We start from the raw sequence: 15,480 nt of genomic DNA, 5'->3' as shown, positions 1-15,480 counted from the left end.
TATCCAGTTCTCTGTCACCCTTCCTGTTCCCAATACTCCCTTCATCCAACAAAGAGGCCGCAGTCTTCCGTAATACGGGATCCTGCCGCTGTGGTTGCACCAAACTTCCGGGATCCAATTCGACGATGAGACTATTGGCGCCTATCATGATGTTCGGGGCCTCATCTTCAGCCTCTTGTCTTGATATTAGATCAGTCAGGTGGTTCTCCCTTCGCGGCATGTGTCAGATCGTAAAGCCGCACTCTTTTAGCCAGTGTCCAGCTCGCGGGATTTCCGCGAGCATCTCTAGTGGTCCTGATCCACTCAAGAAATTTAAAATCGGTCTGGACGTAAAATCTTTGTCCCAGTAAGTATGGCTTCCACTTATTCAGGGCCCATTCTCCATGGTGAGTACTTCTGCTCAGTGACGGTCAGGATATGACCAGGATATTCTGCTTCTGGACTGCACTGCTACATCGGTTACTAGCGTCCGTTGTAACAGCAGACATCTTCTCAACCCTGAACAGTTTTAGGGTCAGATCCAGCATCCACGCTTTGACACGTTCAGAGATCCCATACGCTCCTCTGGCGTAGTCAAATTTCCTATTTCGCCGCAGCAAGTCGTACACTGAGGTAGCAATCGTGTTAAAATCCTTGACAAACTGGCTGTAGCGTACTGCTCGTCCGAGAACCTGCCGCAGGGACCGCTTTGAATTTGGGAATGCACTGTCCTGGACCTTTGCCAGTTTTCCTGGCAGTGGGCTAACCTCCTCGGGACCCGATTTATGCCCGAACAGTGTCACCGGATTCCAAGCGAGCTGTGCCTTGGCTTCATTTATCCTCAGGCCAGTTTCCTGAATGTGCTTCAATATGGCCTTCAGGTGAACTGCATACTCTGGTTACGAACAGCTATGCAAAACAATATCGTCTCCACAGACGGCAGCATTCTGTAGTCCCTTCATTGAACGAAGCATCAAGCGCCGGAATATGAATGGTGACCCCGACAAACCAATCGGCATCCGTCTAAATTCATATTGGGTGTCCCCAACAGTGAATGTCGTTTTCTTCTGGTCCTATGACTTGATACCTAGTTGTCAGTATCTGGAACGCAAGTCTAGCACCGTAAGCTATCTGGATTGATGAAGCGAATGGAATAACTCCGCAACAGAAGAGACAACCACAGCCCGATTTACCATCAGTGCATTCAAACGCCGAATTCCAGTCAGAATCGGTATTTCCCGTTCGGCTTCTTTACAAGCACAATCGTGGAGTTGTACGCACTGTTGGCTTCTTCAATTAGTCAATTTTCCAAAATCTCTTGAACCTGTTTATGGACCTCCTCTCATGGATGGAACGGCAGCTGACGGGGGCCGTAAGGTCGAGAGCGTTCGGACGAGAGGGAGATCTCGTGTTCGGTCCACGAGAAGCCAAATTGATCTCCAACGCCTGCGAACAGTCCAGCGTACTCCTCGGCCACGGACTGTTACTGACGGCACATTATAAGATGGAAGCTTTCGGATATGCAGTTCGCTGACGGTAGTGCTTGAGTAACTCTCAAGCTTCATTGAGCCATATCTTGTCATCAGACTCCCCGGCTTTGTGTCCACCACTGGTTCTGCGCTCCTGAATATACCTGTTCCCTGCTCTATGTCTGGGCTAATCCGAAGCTCGTGCTGCACCGATCTGTCACCTGGGCGCATTGAGTGCATTGACAATCCGTCAATTTTCAGTCAGTATTCACCCATTTCCCTGACGGCTAGCGCACATGGTTTGCAGCCAGCTTCGCCCCCTCTCTGCCTCAGTGACACCCTTTCTCCTGTATCAATTAGGTGTAGTTCCCTCTTCCTGTCTATCTCGATAACGGCTTGTATCGTAGCCTGTGTCGCAACACCAATCGCAACCCACCCGGGAAAAGAAGAGTAATCCAAAACGTTATTATTTATATGTGGTCGAGTACGGCGACAGTGATTTTTCGAGTCATTGCACAGTTGTAACATCGGCTCGTTTGAGCGTGCCTCCGCGATCCTGTTTTGACGGCGGCAATCTGTTCGGTTAGTCGGTCCACTTTTGCCCGTAGATCCTCCACTGACGAATCACCCATTTTTTCCCCTGTGACTGCAACGTGGACTCAGGCAATTCTCATGCCAGATGCACCAGTTCGTCCACGCTCAACTGAGCAGTTGCTCTTGCCGAGCGCAACTCGGCACCAGGTATTGGTTGTACATCTTCGACGAACCTTCGACATTAACTGTTTTCGCAACATACAGTCCAGTTTCGTCAAAACACTACCTAATCAATGCTGCAGACTGGCGAAGAACACAGTTGTGTCGCATTCAGATGCCTTCGTGGGCCACTTGAGCTTACTCACATCCTCCCTCTTGAGTGGATCCTAATTACTAATCTATCTCTATTCCAGCTGACTCCTTGCAGCCGTTGAAATTTTCAACCCTCATATGTTTGTGGCCAAGGAACCCTATAACTTCTGGTCACGACATCAAATGAAAGGGTGGATCTTCTCGCTGTGAAGGCATTCAGCAACAAACACGAGCTGAACGGTTACAAGCTATTATATACGAATTTATATACTTCATATACACGCAGTTTTTAAATACGAACGTTCCCACGTGTCCTTGATATTGATTGACTATTACACAGTATATATTGTGTTCGTTTGATATTGAAAGAACATTTCAAAGCGGTTGTACGATTTCCTTAATAAACTTCACCTTCCAATAAATTTGCTGACGAGGAGTGGACCATTGACTACTTGCATGCTTCATCAGTACTTTAAACGTTACACCTGTAGTGACCCGTGAGAAGTATATATGAATCAAAATGACGTCATAGGTGCACTGTGTTGCCGTGCCTCAGGAAGAGTGCGCCAGATGAAACTGGCCTCATTTATGTTACTTTGTTTATGCGTTGGCCTTTGTCTTTCAGATTGGTTTCGGGGTACCCTGATTTTGACAGGTCCCACTTTGGTCGACTAACCAGCAATCAGGCAAGCCTTGAACTTGACCTCTTCGTTTTTCTCTGTGACATTTGTTGGGATAGTCAGATGGGATTCCGCTTTCTTGCTTTATTTCATGACGAAAGTATCGTCCAACATGTGATCTCAAAACTCTGGCAGTAAAAGCAACTTCAGTGCGTGAATCACCACTGTGGCGCTAAATCTCCATACCAGAGATCCAAAGGATCCCCTTCAGTAAGTTCCTTTTAGCAAGTCTATACAAGCTACTGGACACACTATGGAATATATATCCTCAATGGCTTTAATTTTTGGTTCAGGTGTTGGGTGAAACTGTGGAATCGAAAGCGTATTTTTCACTGCAGTAGTGAGGCTTCTTCTAAATTTGGCACCAAGAAAGCAAACTGCAAAAGTATCATCTGAAGTTTGCTATGTTGGTGGTCAACGTATTACTGACCAATTGGCCTGTCCAAACTACATGCCGACCGACCAACTCAGATATTGACATGCTTGGTCGTGGTGGTATGAAAAGTGGCAAGCTCCTCATCTTTGGATGTTTTTTTTTCTGAGTGTACGTTTCGGTTCATATATCCACTTTGTCTACTGTAATTTATGGCCCACCAATATAATCACTTCGTCAAACAAGCATTTCTCTCACTTCCAAATCTTCGGGAGTTGTCCACTCGATATAGCTTAGTCTACCGTTGTGAGCAGTCGCATTAAAGTGAGCTCTATTCTGCACAGATGAATACAAAACGCGAGCAAACGATGGTCTAAATGAGTGGAATTGAATTATTTAATTGATGAAAACAGCTACAGGAAGCTACCAGACTTTCCATTTTTCACAGACTTGCCAAAAGCTGTGAAGCATGATGGCAGCAAAACTTTCCGCAAAAATATTGAGGCAACGCAACCGTTTACTGTTTTCTTGCATCTCGTCTCATTGCATTTACCAGTCAAAATAATTTACCGGGCGCGGTACCTCACAAAGTCGAAAACGAACCTTACTTCTTTGAACAGACAACCATCCCTCCTGGCACCTTTACTCTGGTGATACTACTCACTTGAGAGCCCAGACGTAAGTTCAAGTGCGCTCAAAATGCGCCGGTGGAGTATAACCATGCTCGCCTCGCATGCCAGGTGTCCGAAATTAAGCCCCGTGAATGGCTATAGATGTGTGCTGCGGATACTCTCTAATAACAGCGAAACTAGGCTCGAGTGCTTCCGTCTATGAACTCCTCGGAGGTTATACATTATGGCAGGAGGATGACTGTTCCAAGAAATGTGATCTGAACACGGATTCGGCAGTTCCTGCAGCCACCTAAATTAGAACTTACTTGGCTAAATCCAGCACGTGAATTGTAGGCAGCACATTGTTCCCCTCGAAGTAAACAGGCAACGGTGATTGCTCTGACCACGCTATCTATAAAAACAAGTGAAAAACAACAGACGCGAAGTTTACTTTATAGCTTTAAAATGAATTTTTTGGTGAGTTTGCCCAACCGCTCTCCCTACGACCAACGCATCCTAAGCCTTGAAGTTCATTCAGCTATTCAGTACATCACTCGGTTTTACGTGTGAAGAACTTTGATTCATTCGCTCCATTTCTTTTTGCTTTGGCCGTTTCGTTCGTTCAAGGTGCTTGTAGTGCACAGCCGAGGGTAATTTGCAGGTCATTGCAGGTTGGCCAAACGGAACATTCGGGTGTATTTCTGATCCATCTCCTAGCTCTATGTGCGCGGATCAAGAATAAGTTGCTTCTTCGCTGTTCAGATCCACACTTCGTCTTCAAGAGCTTGTTAGGTGCGAACTAAACTTTGTTTCTTGAAGTGTGGTACTCAGATATTCAACGTAGTGGTACTGATCAAGAGTTGTTTAGTATTCTGAAATTCTACACATTTATATTGGCGCCACCTTGTCCACCGTCGGTGTTGGAGCAGCGTTGAGCGGAGTGGAAATTCCGAAATGCTTTACCTACACAAAACCTTATACTGGTTTCCAACACGCAAAAAAGTCCCAGTACTGAACACCTGCCGACGTATTTCTACCGGCGTGCTAAATTGATCGATCAGCACGAAGAGCCTGGTCATTAGCAGTCGGACGATTTAAGCTTACTCGCTGAAATTTGTGCTTTAGTCTGATCCGGTGTTACGTTTACTGGCGCAGTTAAGCACATTAAAGTAATAACCCGAAGCTAACTCATGGAAAACATGTACCAATGGACCTGGATATTTAGGAATCCTTTTTCTACTGGATGAACAAGTCAGGTTAAACGACATCTCTCTCAGTTGTTGGAAAGTCTCTGTATTTGGACCTAATCCGGAGATTTTAGGAACACAATCAGGTGGTTGTAAACGTCAGCAAGGTCAAACACGACGACCAATCAACCAAAAGTTTTGCATCCTTTTGTACTGGTAAACCGTCAGCAGCACATCCGAAAGCAGCTAGTGACGCTTTGCCTACCCACTGCTGCTGGCAGGTTAAAGAGACCACACTGCGTTCACTAAAGCACGCTTCTTTATTCGTGTATAGTACCCATTCTTATGCAACAACACACTTTCCAAAAACGAACAATAGTTATGCACCGAACATGGAAAATTTAAGACCAACACCAGATTTTCTAGATGAGTAAGCATTGCTATATTATTACTCACGACGCAACATGCATTGTCGGTACATTAGTTCTTCCTTATTTGAGAGAATTTTCGCATATTATCTCGTGTAGAAAGATGAATGGAACAGTTATCAGTTGTTTAGTATGGACACCGGACAGCCAAATATTTTTGTGTATATTTTTGAAAAGCGTATAACCCGACGAATTTACATACCTAAGTTGGGGTCTTTGCCGTTAACAAAAAAGCAGCAAAAGCAATTTTGTTAGGATAACAGTCTATGTTTAAAAACAGCAGTTTCACCCTTGCTGGGAGTCATCAGCAATCGGCATCTTAAAAATCTCTAGGGCGATTTACATCAGCAGATCTCCGGACAGAATTTATATACTGATGCTCGGCTGCGAACAGTGGTAAACTCACGCTTAAAAATCATAGGGCAACACTGATTTTTCAGACACCAATTACGTTTTAAGTGATTTTGTGCTGAATGAGATGTCACGCAGTGACTCCTTAGAGAAAAGCCCATGTGGTTTACCGGCTGTTTTATTTTTCAGCGTAATATTCGTACTTTGTGAGTAGCTCATAAACTTAGCATCTGTAAGACGTATGCAACCGTACAGAAGGAAACGCATTTGAACAGTCATGTGTTTGTCGGGTGGCTTCTTGTGGGAGTAATGGCTACGGAAGAAAATATACGTGTGTGTAAGAGTAAGGATGACTTACCCGAAAGAAATTTTGAAATATGTGCTCCTCAGCGCCGTAGACTAATCCGCACGCGAGAACGTAGGTTACGAATTTCTTCTTATGCTGCGCGAAAATGTTTAAAATAAAGACACAAATTTCAAGACCTGGTGCCCTTCGGCTAACGCACTGTCATTCTCAACAACACATAGGTGGTCAGTGCCTGATCAACTGTATGATGTAGCAATGGCCTATCGCTTTGCTCACTTATGTGTAGCTTTACAGTGATTCAATACGAGATGCAGCCGGAGGCATCGGCCTTAACATTCACCTCATAGGTTTGGACACCATGTGATGCCGCACTAATTAGAGGATCTTTCCAATAAGTGTAGTAATGTCGAAATTCTTAGTTCCTATAGTAGTGCATAAATCGCAAGCGAATTACTTGATAAGAAGCCACAACATTTATCCGCATGTCTCGAAATACTCGACGTAAACGAGCAACGAATTCCAAAAAATCAAAGTGGAAAGAATAAGTCCTGTCAGTTGGGTAATGCAAGTGACAGTGACAATCTAGAAAAGACTAGGAGGTAACCGTTAGGTTTACTTTTTGGCATCGTTTTGCTTTTGACACAAAAGATTTGTCAAGCAGTGGTGAGTGAAGAAAAGTGAGCAGATCAGTTGAATTTGCTGATGAGGTCAGGCCCCTGTGAAACACTCATCAAATGAATCCGAACTCTCCAGGGTGCTGACGGCCGACTGACAGAGATAACACCTGAAAACATTTTCTACCTATCGTGCTCTCATGTCGACAAATTGCCGAACCGACCGATGAACATTGACTGCACTGCGATGAATAAACTCTCCAAACGAGTCTGAGTCCGACTATAGTGAATGCAGTTCTTTAACCGACCGATTAACATGTTTTAGAAGGAAGAGGAGGTTCTGTCAGATTTCAGAGATACTCTAAGCCTGTTATTTCACAAAGGAAAAGGAAGGAGAAACTCACCTGACATTTACAGAAAACTATTAGTGGCTTGGTAGCAAAAACCGATTAACTTAGAAGGAAGAGGAGGTTCTGTCAGATTTCAGAGATACTCTAAGCCTGTTATTTCACAAAGGAAAAGGAAGGAGAAACTAAACTCACATTTACAGAAAACTATTAGTGGCTTGGTAGCAAAAATACCTCACACGGCAAGAGTAGCCGTTACTCGCTGACAGATTGAACGCGTGATCACGTGATGTTAATTCCGTGACTGAAGGAGAAGTGGCGCTTTATCTTGTCTAATTGTGAGTTAATCACACAGCTATTCAGCCGCTGGTGGCCGAATGGCTTAGTCTTCAGCTACCAGTCTTGGGGTGGTCTCCATAGAAATTCGTGAGATGTGCACTGATGAAGATTCCCAGTAAAGAGTAAACAGGTGTGGAATGCATCTGCACTTTCAAGCCTAAAATGACTTCATTTACACGAGGAAAGTCTCGGTCACTACTACCAAATCTCTTACTGCTACCACCACCAAAAAACAACCTTGTCTTAAACAAGTAAATTTCGGTCTTCCAATGTACATATGTAATACTCTATATATTACTGCTTTGGATTTAGAAGTTGACGACGCAACCGCACAACTTAGGCCTACAGTCTGGCTAAATCAATCGGCAAACTGGTACAAGTGTTAGGCTCAAAACACTTTTCCGTCTGCCGAACAGTGGTAATTTCAAAAAGCTTCAGATAATGGCAACTCTACCTTGGCCAATACATTCTCTAGCATAGCATTGGGAAACGCTTTGAGCTGGCAACCAATAAAAGGGTGTGCATTGGTCAAAAACCAAACCTTTAATACTCACCTTTCTGCCCAATCTTAAAATCTCCTTCTCCAGTTCGTACAGGTCCTGATGGTTAGGATGTGGTTTTCTTCTGCGATATTCTGACTCAGTAAAGATAGGGTCCTCCTTGAAACAACAAAATAATGAGGTTCAGACCACATCTTATTTAGTTACAAAACTTCCGTGAAACAAGCTGGAAGACTTCTAACTAGAATACCACACTAGATGTCATCTGGACGGTGGATGCTGCCACCTTTACAAAGGCCGAGACTTAATAAGGCTTTAATGGCTGTCGGTTCTAAACTTATCAATTCATACGATGATGCTGAATTTGGCACAGTATGGAGGGAATATCTCTACACAGCAGAGAAGTGGCCTATGGAGTGGTAGCTTGTCTCGAGGATTTTTGCTCGTTGGTAATGCTACAAGAGTGATAATTGTGATAGACAGTTGCAAACCATAAGGAAATAGGTCTCGAAATTTCGCATCTTAATCACCAATTCTTTGTATTGTTGATCCTCAACTCTTTTTGAGTAAAAGCTGTGAACTCAGTTCAAACGAAGACAAACGATTTTTGAAAATAGTTCTGAAAAATACGAAGCACACTTATGCGAATTACGTTTTGACTGTGGATTGCTGTTATCAATCCTATACTTTAATTTGGCAAAAGCCATGCATGTGATATACATGTGGTATACATGATACTTGCTCCAGAGAGTTACCCAAACAGTGTGAGCTAATGACACTGAGTTTTGCCAATAATGTACATCTTGATATAGATGAATCTTCCTAAAAATCCTTCGGTATCAACACCAGATGACAAACATTACGAACATTTCTTATTTTCTTCCTTTATCATCACTAATCGGCCAACCCTATTCATTTATGAATGTCCCGCTCCATTTAAAATAAATGAATTTCAAACTCAGTGAATCAGTAATCTAGGAAGATGCATCACTCTGAGGGAGGACACCTACCCCCACCTCTTATTTTGGCAACCATTTGGCAAAGATCACACAACAAGCCGCTTTTGTGAACCTGCGTCACCGCAGCGGTGAGCTCCATATCACTTAGCGGATCAGAAACCTGGTCGCTGCGCTCCGAGGACGCCCAAAGATTTTCAGTGTTTGACCATTGCTGTCTTCTTATCGTTGCCCGAGTCTGATCGGAACACCGGATCAGCAATGCTGAAGTACGTTGAATGGTATTTGGAGAAAATAACTCACCCTCGATAGATGTGCTGATCAAACTGCATAGTTTGGGCTGGCTTGGCCACATGATCCGTGGGCCAGTTGACCGAATTCCTTGAAGGGTTCGTTTAGCACAATCACGTGAAGGATAGAAACGAACCAGGGGCGGTCAAACGATGACTTTGCAGCGAAGTATAAAGGCCATTTACCAGAAAACTCAGCCGCACTGGTCATTACCGTATCCTTGGATAGGGATCCCGAGACAGGACATATCGGTGTTTAGAGACATTGTTAGGCATGCAGCAGTCTTGTCCTTGATCGCGCTTATGCATCCAAGCTATTGCCTTCAACGTATAGCTCTCTTCCCAACCTTCCTATTTAAAAGTTCACTAACAACGCTGTATTTACGCATCAATAGTGTCAACTCCCGCCTCCAATGCCCGACTACCTACCCCACCTCCCCAAATCATCGGTGAACAAACCTTAGGCGGCTATAAATGCCGTACAATAATTATCTTCACAGCAATTCAATAAACACTGAAGAAAGTGTACAGTAAAAAGTACCGGTAATGAAATGAAAAAGACTAGTCAGCTGACGCCGATCTTGGCATAGGAAGGCTTTTTCGAAGCCTAAATTAATTTTCATTAAATGCTAGCAGTAACGAGAGTAGTCCACTTTTAAATTACTATGGACCAACAAGAAACGAAAAAATATTCAAAAGTCCACTTAAAATCCCACTTGAAAATTTCCATTTTCTTCTTGAATGTTGGTTTGGGAAAATTAATGGTAAAAATAATAATAATAGTCAAGGACGAAAAAACTCCAGTGTAGTCTGAGAACGGTAACCGGGATAGAAAAGCAGGGCCAAAATTGCCCAAAAAATTCAAATTCCTTGTAACCATCCACCTAAACATGTAAAAGTGACTCAGTCGCTGAAAAAGCAAGTTGGTGTTTTTGACCAGCCACCAACACGTAACTCATCAGAGTGCTGTTGCTTAAGCGTGTTCTGAGCAAAAGGCTCAGTAAGGGTGGCAAACACCAAATTAATTTGACTGTGTCATAAATACATAGAGCACATTGGTGACCGAGTTATTTTTTGAAATTGACAGTCTTGTTGCATCTCTACAAGTAAGAGATCACGAACTGGATCGACTGACGCAACCGGCACAGCATCAGATTGATGGCTCCGGTACCAAGACTAATTATTGGAAAAGTCAGGTTAATATCACGTGGCCATTCAGAAGACCAGTGAAAATCCCATTATTAGGATTGTTGACCGAGGCAACAAATAATACTTGGATAACCTCTTCAGGTGCACACTATTGGCGAATGCATGGCTACCAACACAAAGCTCTGCTCAGCTTCACGGGCACTGGTGACCAGTCATGTGCAAACAAATTGTCCGTTATCTGGAAAAAAAAGTTATAGTGTCATCACATAGTTAAGACTGTTGTGCATAAAGAAAGGGAAAAAGCTGCTATTTTATTCGCGCGGAATTTTACGGATTAGTTGCACATAAAATGAATGCAACTTGCAGTGAAATTACATGTTTAATTTGTACGGTTGTCATCAATAGGACCCGTGTCTATGGGGTTATTGATTAAATTAAAAACAAAAAATGTAGTGAAATTGGTCAGGAAGGGTCTGTGGATTCGGACGTAACGGGGAAACACACCATATTCCCAAAAACTTGTCTACAAATATTAGAGGCACACTTCTACAAGAAGTTTCTGAATCCTGCTTAAGGGGTATATTTCACAGGTGTGAGCCCCTCATTTACATGAATCAAATAAACTGACCCTCAACCCATTTAAAAAGTAGTCTCAATTGTACGACCAAATTGAGTGACCAATTTTATGTAGATCGTGTGTACCCATTAACGAGTTCCTTTTATGGACAACGAGTGATCACAGTAGTTTGTTGGTGCAAAATGTTCAATAAAAAATACAGCGTAGCCGTATGGCTTCCCAAAAATAGTACGTTGGGTAAACTTCTTTTACTTATAAGTTCTTGGTAACAAGTTGAGCTATTTCTAGTCAAAGAATGCAGTTTCTCAAAAGTCTAGTTTATTAATCTGCGTCATCTTTGTTTATCCGGTGCAAACAGTGCACTGTTTCAGGTGCATTTATTCACTTTTTTACCCATACTTCAATTCATCTCCCTGAGTTAGTTGGCAATCGATTGATAAAACGTTGTCAAATTCTGAGAGATATTTTCCCAAGAAAGTCAAAGCAGTTCCGCAGATTTGGCGAGCTAAATGAAGTCTAAGTACATACTCGCCTGTATATCAGATACACATGTATCTATTTTGATAGCCCTGTAACTGCCAGCCGCGACACCCAACGTTTTTTCTTACTGAATTACTAATGTCCACGCTATATTGTTGTATTATTTGTGTGGTCTATCTTGCTACACCAACTGACGAGATGTGCATCCTATGGTAAAACTTCAGAACAAACATCTGAGCCTGCTTGTTGCATGTTGTGTTTAAAACACCTAATTGGGTGGTCAAAAACAGAGCTCGAATTCTCTCTATAAGACAATTTTCTGATAAATATGTCCAAGTTATCTTGGGTTTTATAATCCTTGAGCACTTTTCGGAAGGAATAAGGCACCCGAACGCGACTAAATCAATAAAGTTGGACAGGATATTCAACCTTCGTCAATTCTGAAAAGTAAATATTGGAGCCAAATTTCAGATGAATGACATTGCCTGTCTTATTGAATTTTAAGCTATATCTGATTCGACTTATCGCGGTTCAGTATGTATTATCCTTCTTGTTGATCATATATTGTATATTATGGCAAAGTTCGCACATTACTGGTGAGCCAAATATCAACCGGCTTTGTTAATTAAAGTAATATAAGCCAGATAATGCTGCAAGCACCAGGAAAACTCTGGTATCCCGGCGAGCGGATTGACCGTCTAGGGAATGCTCATGACATTCTCTTACTTAGCAAAACATTAAGACCCATAAACCAGTCCTGACGACACCACATTTTACGCATGGCTGGTTGAACTGGTCACCAGCCCCATTAATACGAAGTCGTTTGCACAAGGTTTCAATTAGTAGTTCTCTACAAGCTTGCCTGTTCAACGTCCTTTATTCTGTTCACACCGGGATGCTTGGTGATTTCCACTTGCTTTGGCATTGTTCTCCGTTGTGTGAGTTATGGATCCGTAAAAATTAAACTGATCTAAAAAAACACGCCCACATGGAACTGCTAAGGACCAGAATTCGAATGTCTTGTGGGATTTATAGATGCTAGTGCGAGCTTTCCATACGTGAGGTCTGATGCTCCCCCGAACGCGGCACTCGTCCAAGCAGGTACGTGGTATTAACAGTCGACGTACTATCCGTTTATAAATAGTGGAACACCCGGGGCGTGAAATTCACGATTGGCATATAAATTTGGGCAGCATAAACTCATTGTTTTGGTTCGGAAAACAGGTAAAACTTCATCATAAACGGGACGGATTGACTCATCGCGAGATATTTTGAGTGTAACTTGTTGAAATTTTCATTATTTGCTGTCAAAGATGAACATATGTGGGTGCATACTGAGAGGCAATGAAGGGCAGTCGAAGGCATTGGCATACACTCGGTTAATCTCTGTGGTTCCATAGTCTTCAGCAGCATTACCCTGTAAAGTAAGTGTTTGTCTGTCTGCCTGTGAGGTTCTTATAGCGACCGGTATCGTCAAGAGGTAAATTTGGCCTAAATTAAGCGGCAAATTGGGCCCATTGCTGACTGCTAGTTTGGCCCCATTTTTCATTCTTTTTCCTCATTCTGTGCGTATCTGTTAGTAAAGTAATAGCACGTTAACTAAAAAGCCCTGACTCTTCCGCAATAAGTGCATGAAGTCAGTTTTGCAAGTAGAAGTAAAGTGTAAAATGCGTGCCCAGGGGTTTGATTAACTGTACAATAAGCCACAAAACAACCTGCATTTTATGGAATGCAAAACTGTTTGGATTTAGTTTCGTTGTCAGGCGTCAGCTATGACCGCTTCCTCAACTGAAGCAGCCGCTTCAGCCCGGTGGAAAATAAACCAACCTAGGACTTTGAAGACGCCTGATCCTCGCATACGAGCGTTACGGCTAAAATGTCTTAGATAATTTGTGGGGTAAAATTTAGAAGAAAAGGCTAATATGGGGAAAAATAAGTGTTTAGAATACAGATGGGTTGAAAAACACGGTTTTGTAAACTGTTTTCAAATTATACGGTTAAAAAAGCGAAGACATTATTACTTAGCACTTCAGCGTGTGGACATAAACAGGAAGCCTGGTGAGAAATAATATTGACTTCATGTCAACGAAAAACTTATTTAAGTCCTGAGTTTATCGGCAGAGACAGTGTTTCGGTTGTGTAGTCAGCAAAGGATGCATGTCTGGGGGGAGTTAGACTAGGTCTTGACAGTCCAGCACGCAAAAAAGGTTTCCGAAAAAGATCGGGTCACGATTCCATATAGTGATTGCCACAGTCACTGCGATTGTGGGTTGCCCTACCGAGTTGGGTTGCCCAGCAGGTGCCTTTTAGGCGGTACAAAAACTCTGACTCGGCGTTGCGCTAACTTCCGTGTCTGCCATACTCTACACAACCGAGCTGGATATCGTTAGTGCATCTTAGTATATAAATTATACTCAGTGATGAACGGCTCACACAGCTGTGCCATAATAACATAAATTGCTGCGAAGATTCTCTACATAGGTGATCTGTGCTTCCTCAGGTATGGAATACATTTTCGTATCCAGTTCCTTGAGTAAAAGTGGTTGCATAGTTCTGAAATCAATACCCAAGAGGTTGCACGTGTCCCCCGAGCTTCAGCGCCTAGGCAAATGAACATCAGTACAATGTTAATTGCGCGCAAGAGTTATAGTGAACGGACGCATCAACGCAAAAAAGGTAGGAGCTTGCTGGCATGATGCAGAAATACTCAATGAGAAGCACGTGCCACCAAAGAAGAAAACGTAAGCTGTGGGCCACCATGCTTGAAGGTAGGGAAGGAGGCCCACAGAGATAGGAGGAAAGTTTCGGATAGTTTTGACAAGCTGAGTCACTGCAAATTCACTAGGTATGAAAACACAAAATTTTACTGAAACATTCGAGAAAACTATGGATATATTATAGAAAAACTCTAAAGCAAAAAAGACTATGGAATCTAATAAAATTGTACGGACTCCGTTGTTCCAGGATAGGCCATGGAAATGAGTAACGCAAACATTTAAATTGGGTAGAATAGCAATCAAAAACCAATAAATGGCACACTCATATTCAAGCCCTAAGGAATGGGGTCTCGTAAAGATAAGGGAAACGCCGTTCATCAGGTCTGAAAAGTATACCAGGTAAGGCAATGAAATGAATGCCCTCAAAGGAGAATGCGCTGGCATCTTCTGAATGACGGCTAAACCAACTCGCTATAATATGGCTATCCAAAGAGAAGGTCTCGTCTATTCAACTTATTGCTCCGCACAAGAGCACATTTCAGACACACTGGATAGACGGGAAGAAGCTGATATAGAGCACGTTGACTTGTAGAACACGTGTTTCGATAAATCACTGCTTTCTTGTACACAGACTAGAGGCTTCTGTGCTACGAAGTACTGTGTAGACAGCTTTATGGAGGTTAGAGGGATGGCAGTTGGGGTACGGTAGAATGCACTGGAACTAACCGTAGACACCGGTGAAGCCTTGCAGGGTTTAGTACCAGGTGCCATGCTGTTGTTTGAGTACAGTATCATCAAAGACTGCAACATCAGTGTTGACACTGTTGCTTCTCTGCCGTACGCCACCAATCCCGCGGACAGATTGGAAAATGCTCGATTTTTCCTTACCTATGCCGTAAAGATAATTGTTGGGGATATCAATATCCCCCAGAAATTGTTGGGTCAATATCCCCCAGAAAACGCTGTTTTTATGTGTGCTAGCGAACTCCTGGCATCTTCAAGGTCAAACTATGAAAAATCAATCAATTATTGATACTCCAAGAAAATTTAAATCCGACCACGTACAGGATACCATTTCTTTCCACTGACTTGGGTTCGGAAGCTCCGGGCATCGCCTGTTGATCGTGTGTTGTTGGATTATTAAAGTTTGTGTCCGAGGTTCTCGTCTTCTTACTATTCGCCGTGCTAGGAGTCTGTATCAAGCAACATAGATGGGGATAGAGTATTGCCACAATCCGCATTATCATATTGTTTGCTCGCTGCGTGACCGAACCGTAACA

General features: G+C 43.0%; 1 protein-coding gene across 1 annotated transcript in view; it reads right to left on the bottom strand.

Annotated features, from left to right (window-relative positions):
• T265_13835 (hypothetical protein) overlaps positions 1 to 15,480 on the bottom strand; it is a gene marked incomplete at both ends in the record, with an annotated part of 65,488 nt that overhangs the window by 45,784 nt on the left and 4,224 nt on the right. The window contains 3 exons of the mRNA XM_009170776.1: positions 4,285 to 4,370; positions 6,283 to 6,366; positions 8,086 to 8,190. Coding sequence (XP_009169040.1) covers positions 4,285 to 4,370; positions 6,283 to 6,366; positions 8,086 to 8,190 — 275 coding nt within the window. The remainder of the gene's footprint in view (positions 1 to 4,284; positions 4,371 to 6,282; positions 6,367 to 8,085; positions 8,191 to 15,480) is intronic.

The sequence above is a fragment of the Opisthorchis viverrini genome (genome assembly GCF_000715545.1).
Source record: "Opisthorchis viverrini unplaced genomic scaffold opera_v5_108, whole genome shotgun sequence".
Taxonomy (NCBI): domain Eukaryota; kingdom Metazoa; phylum Platyhelminthes; class Trematoda; order Opisthorchiida; family Opisthorchiidae; genus Opisthorchis; species Opisthorchis viverrini.
The sequence above is the reverse complement of the archived record's forward strand: the minus strand, read 5'-3'. Positions and strand labels throughout refer to the sequence as shown.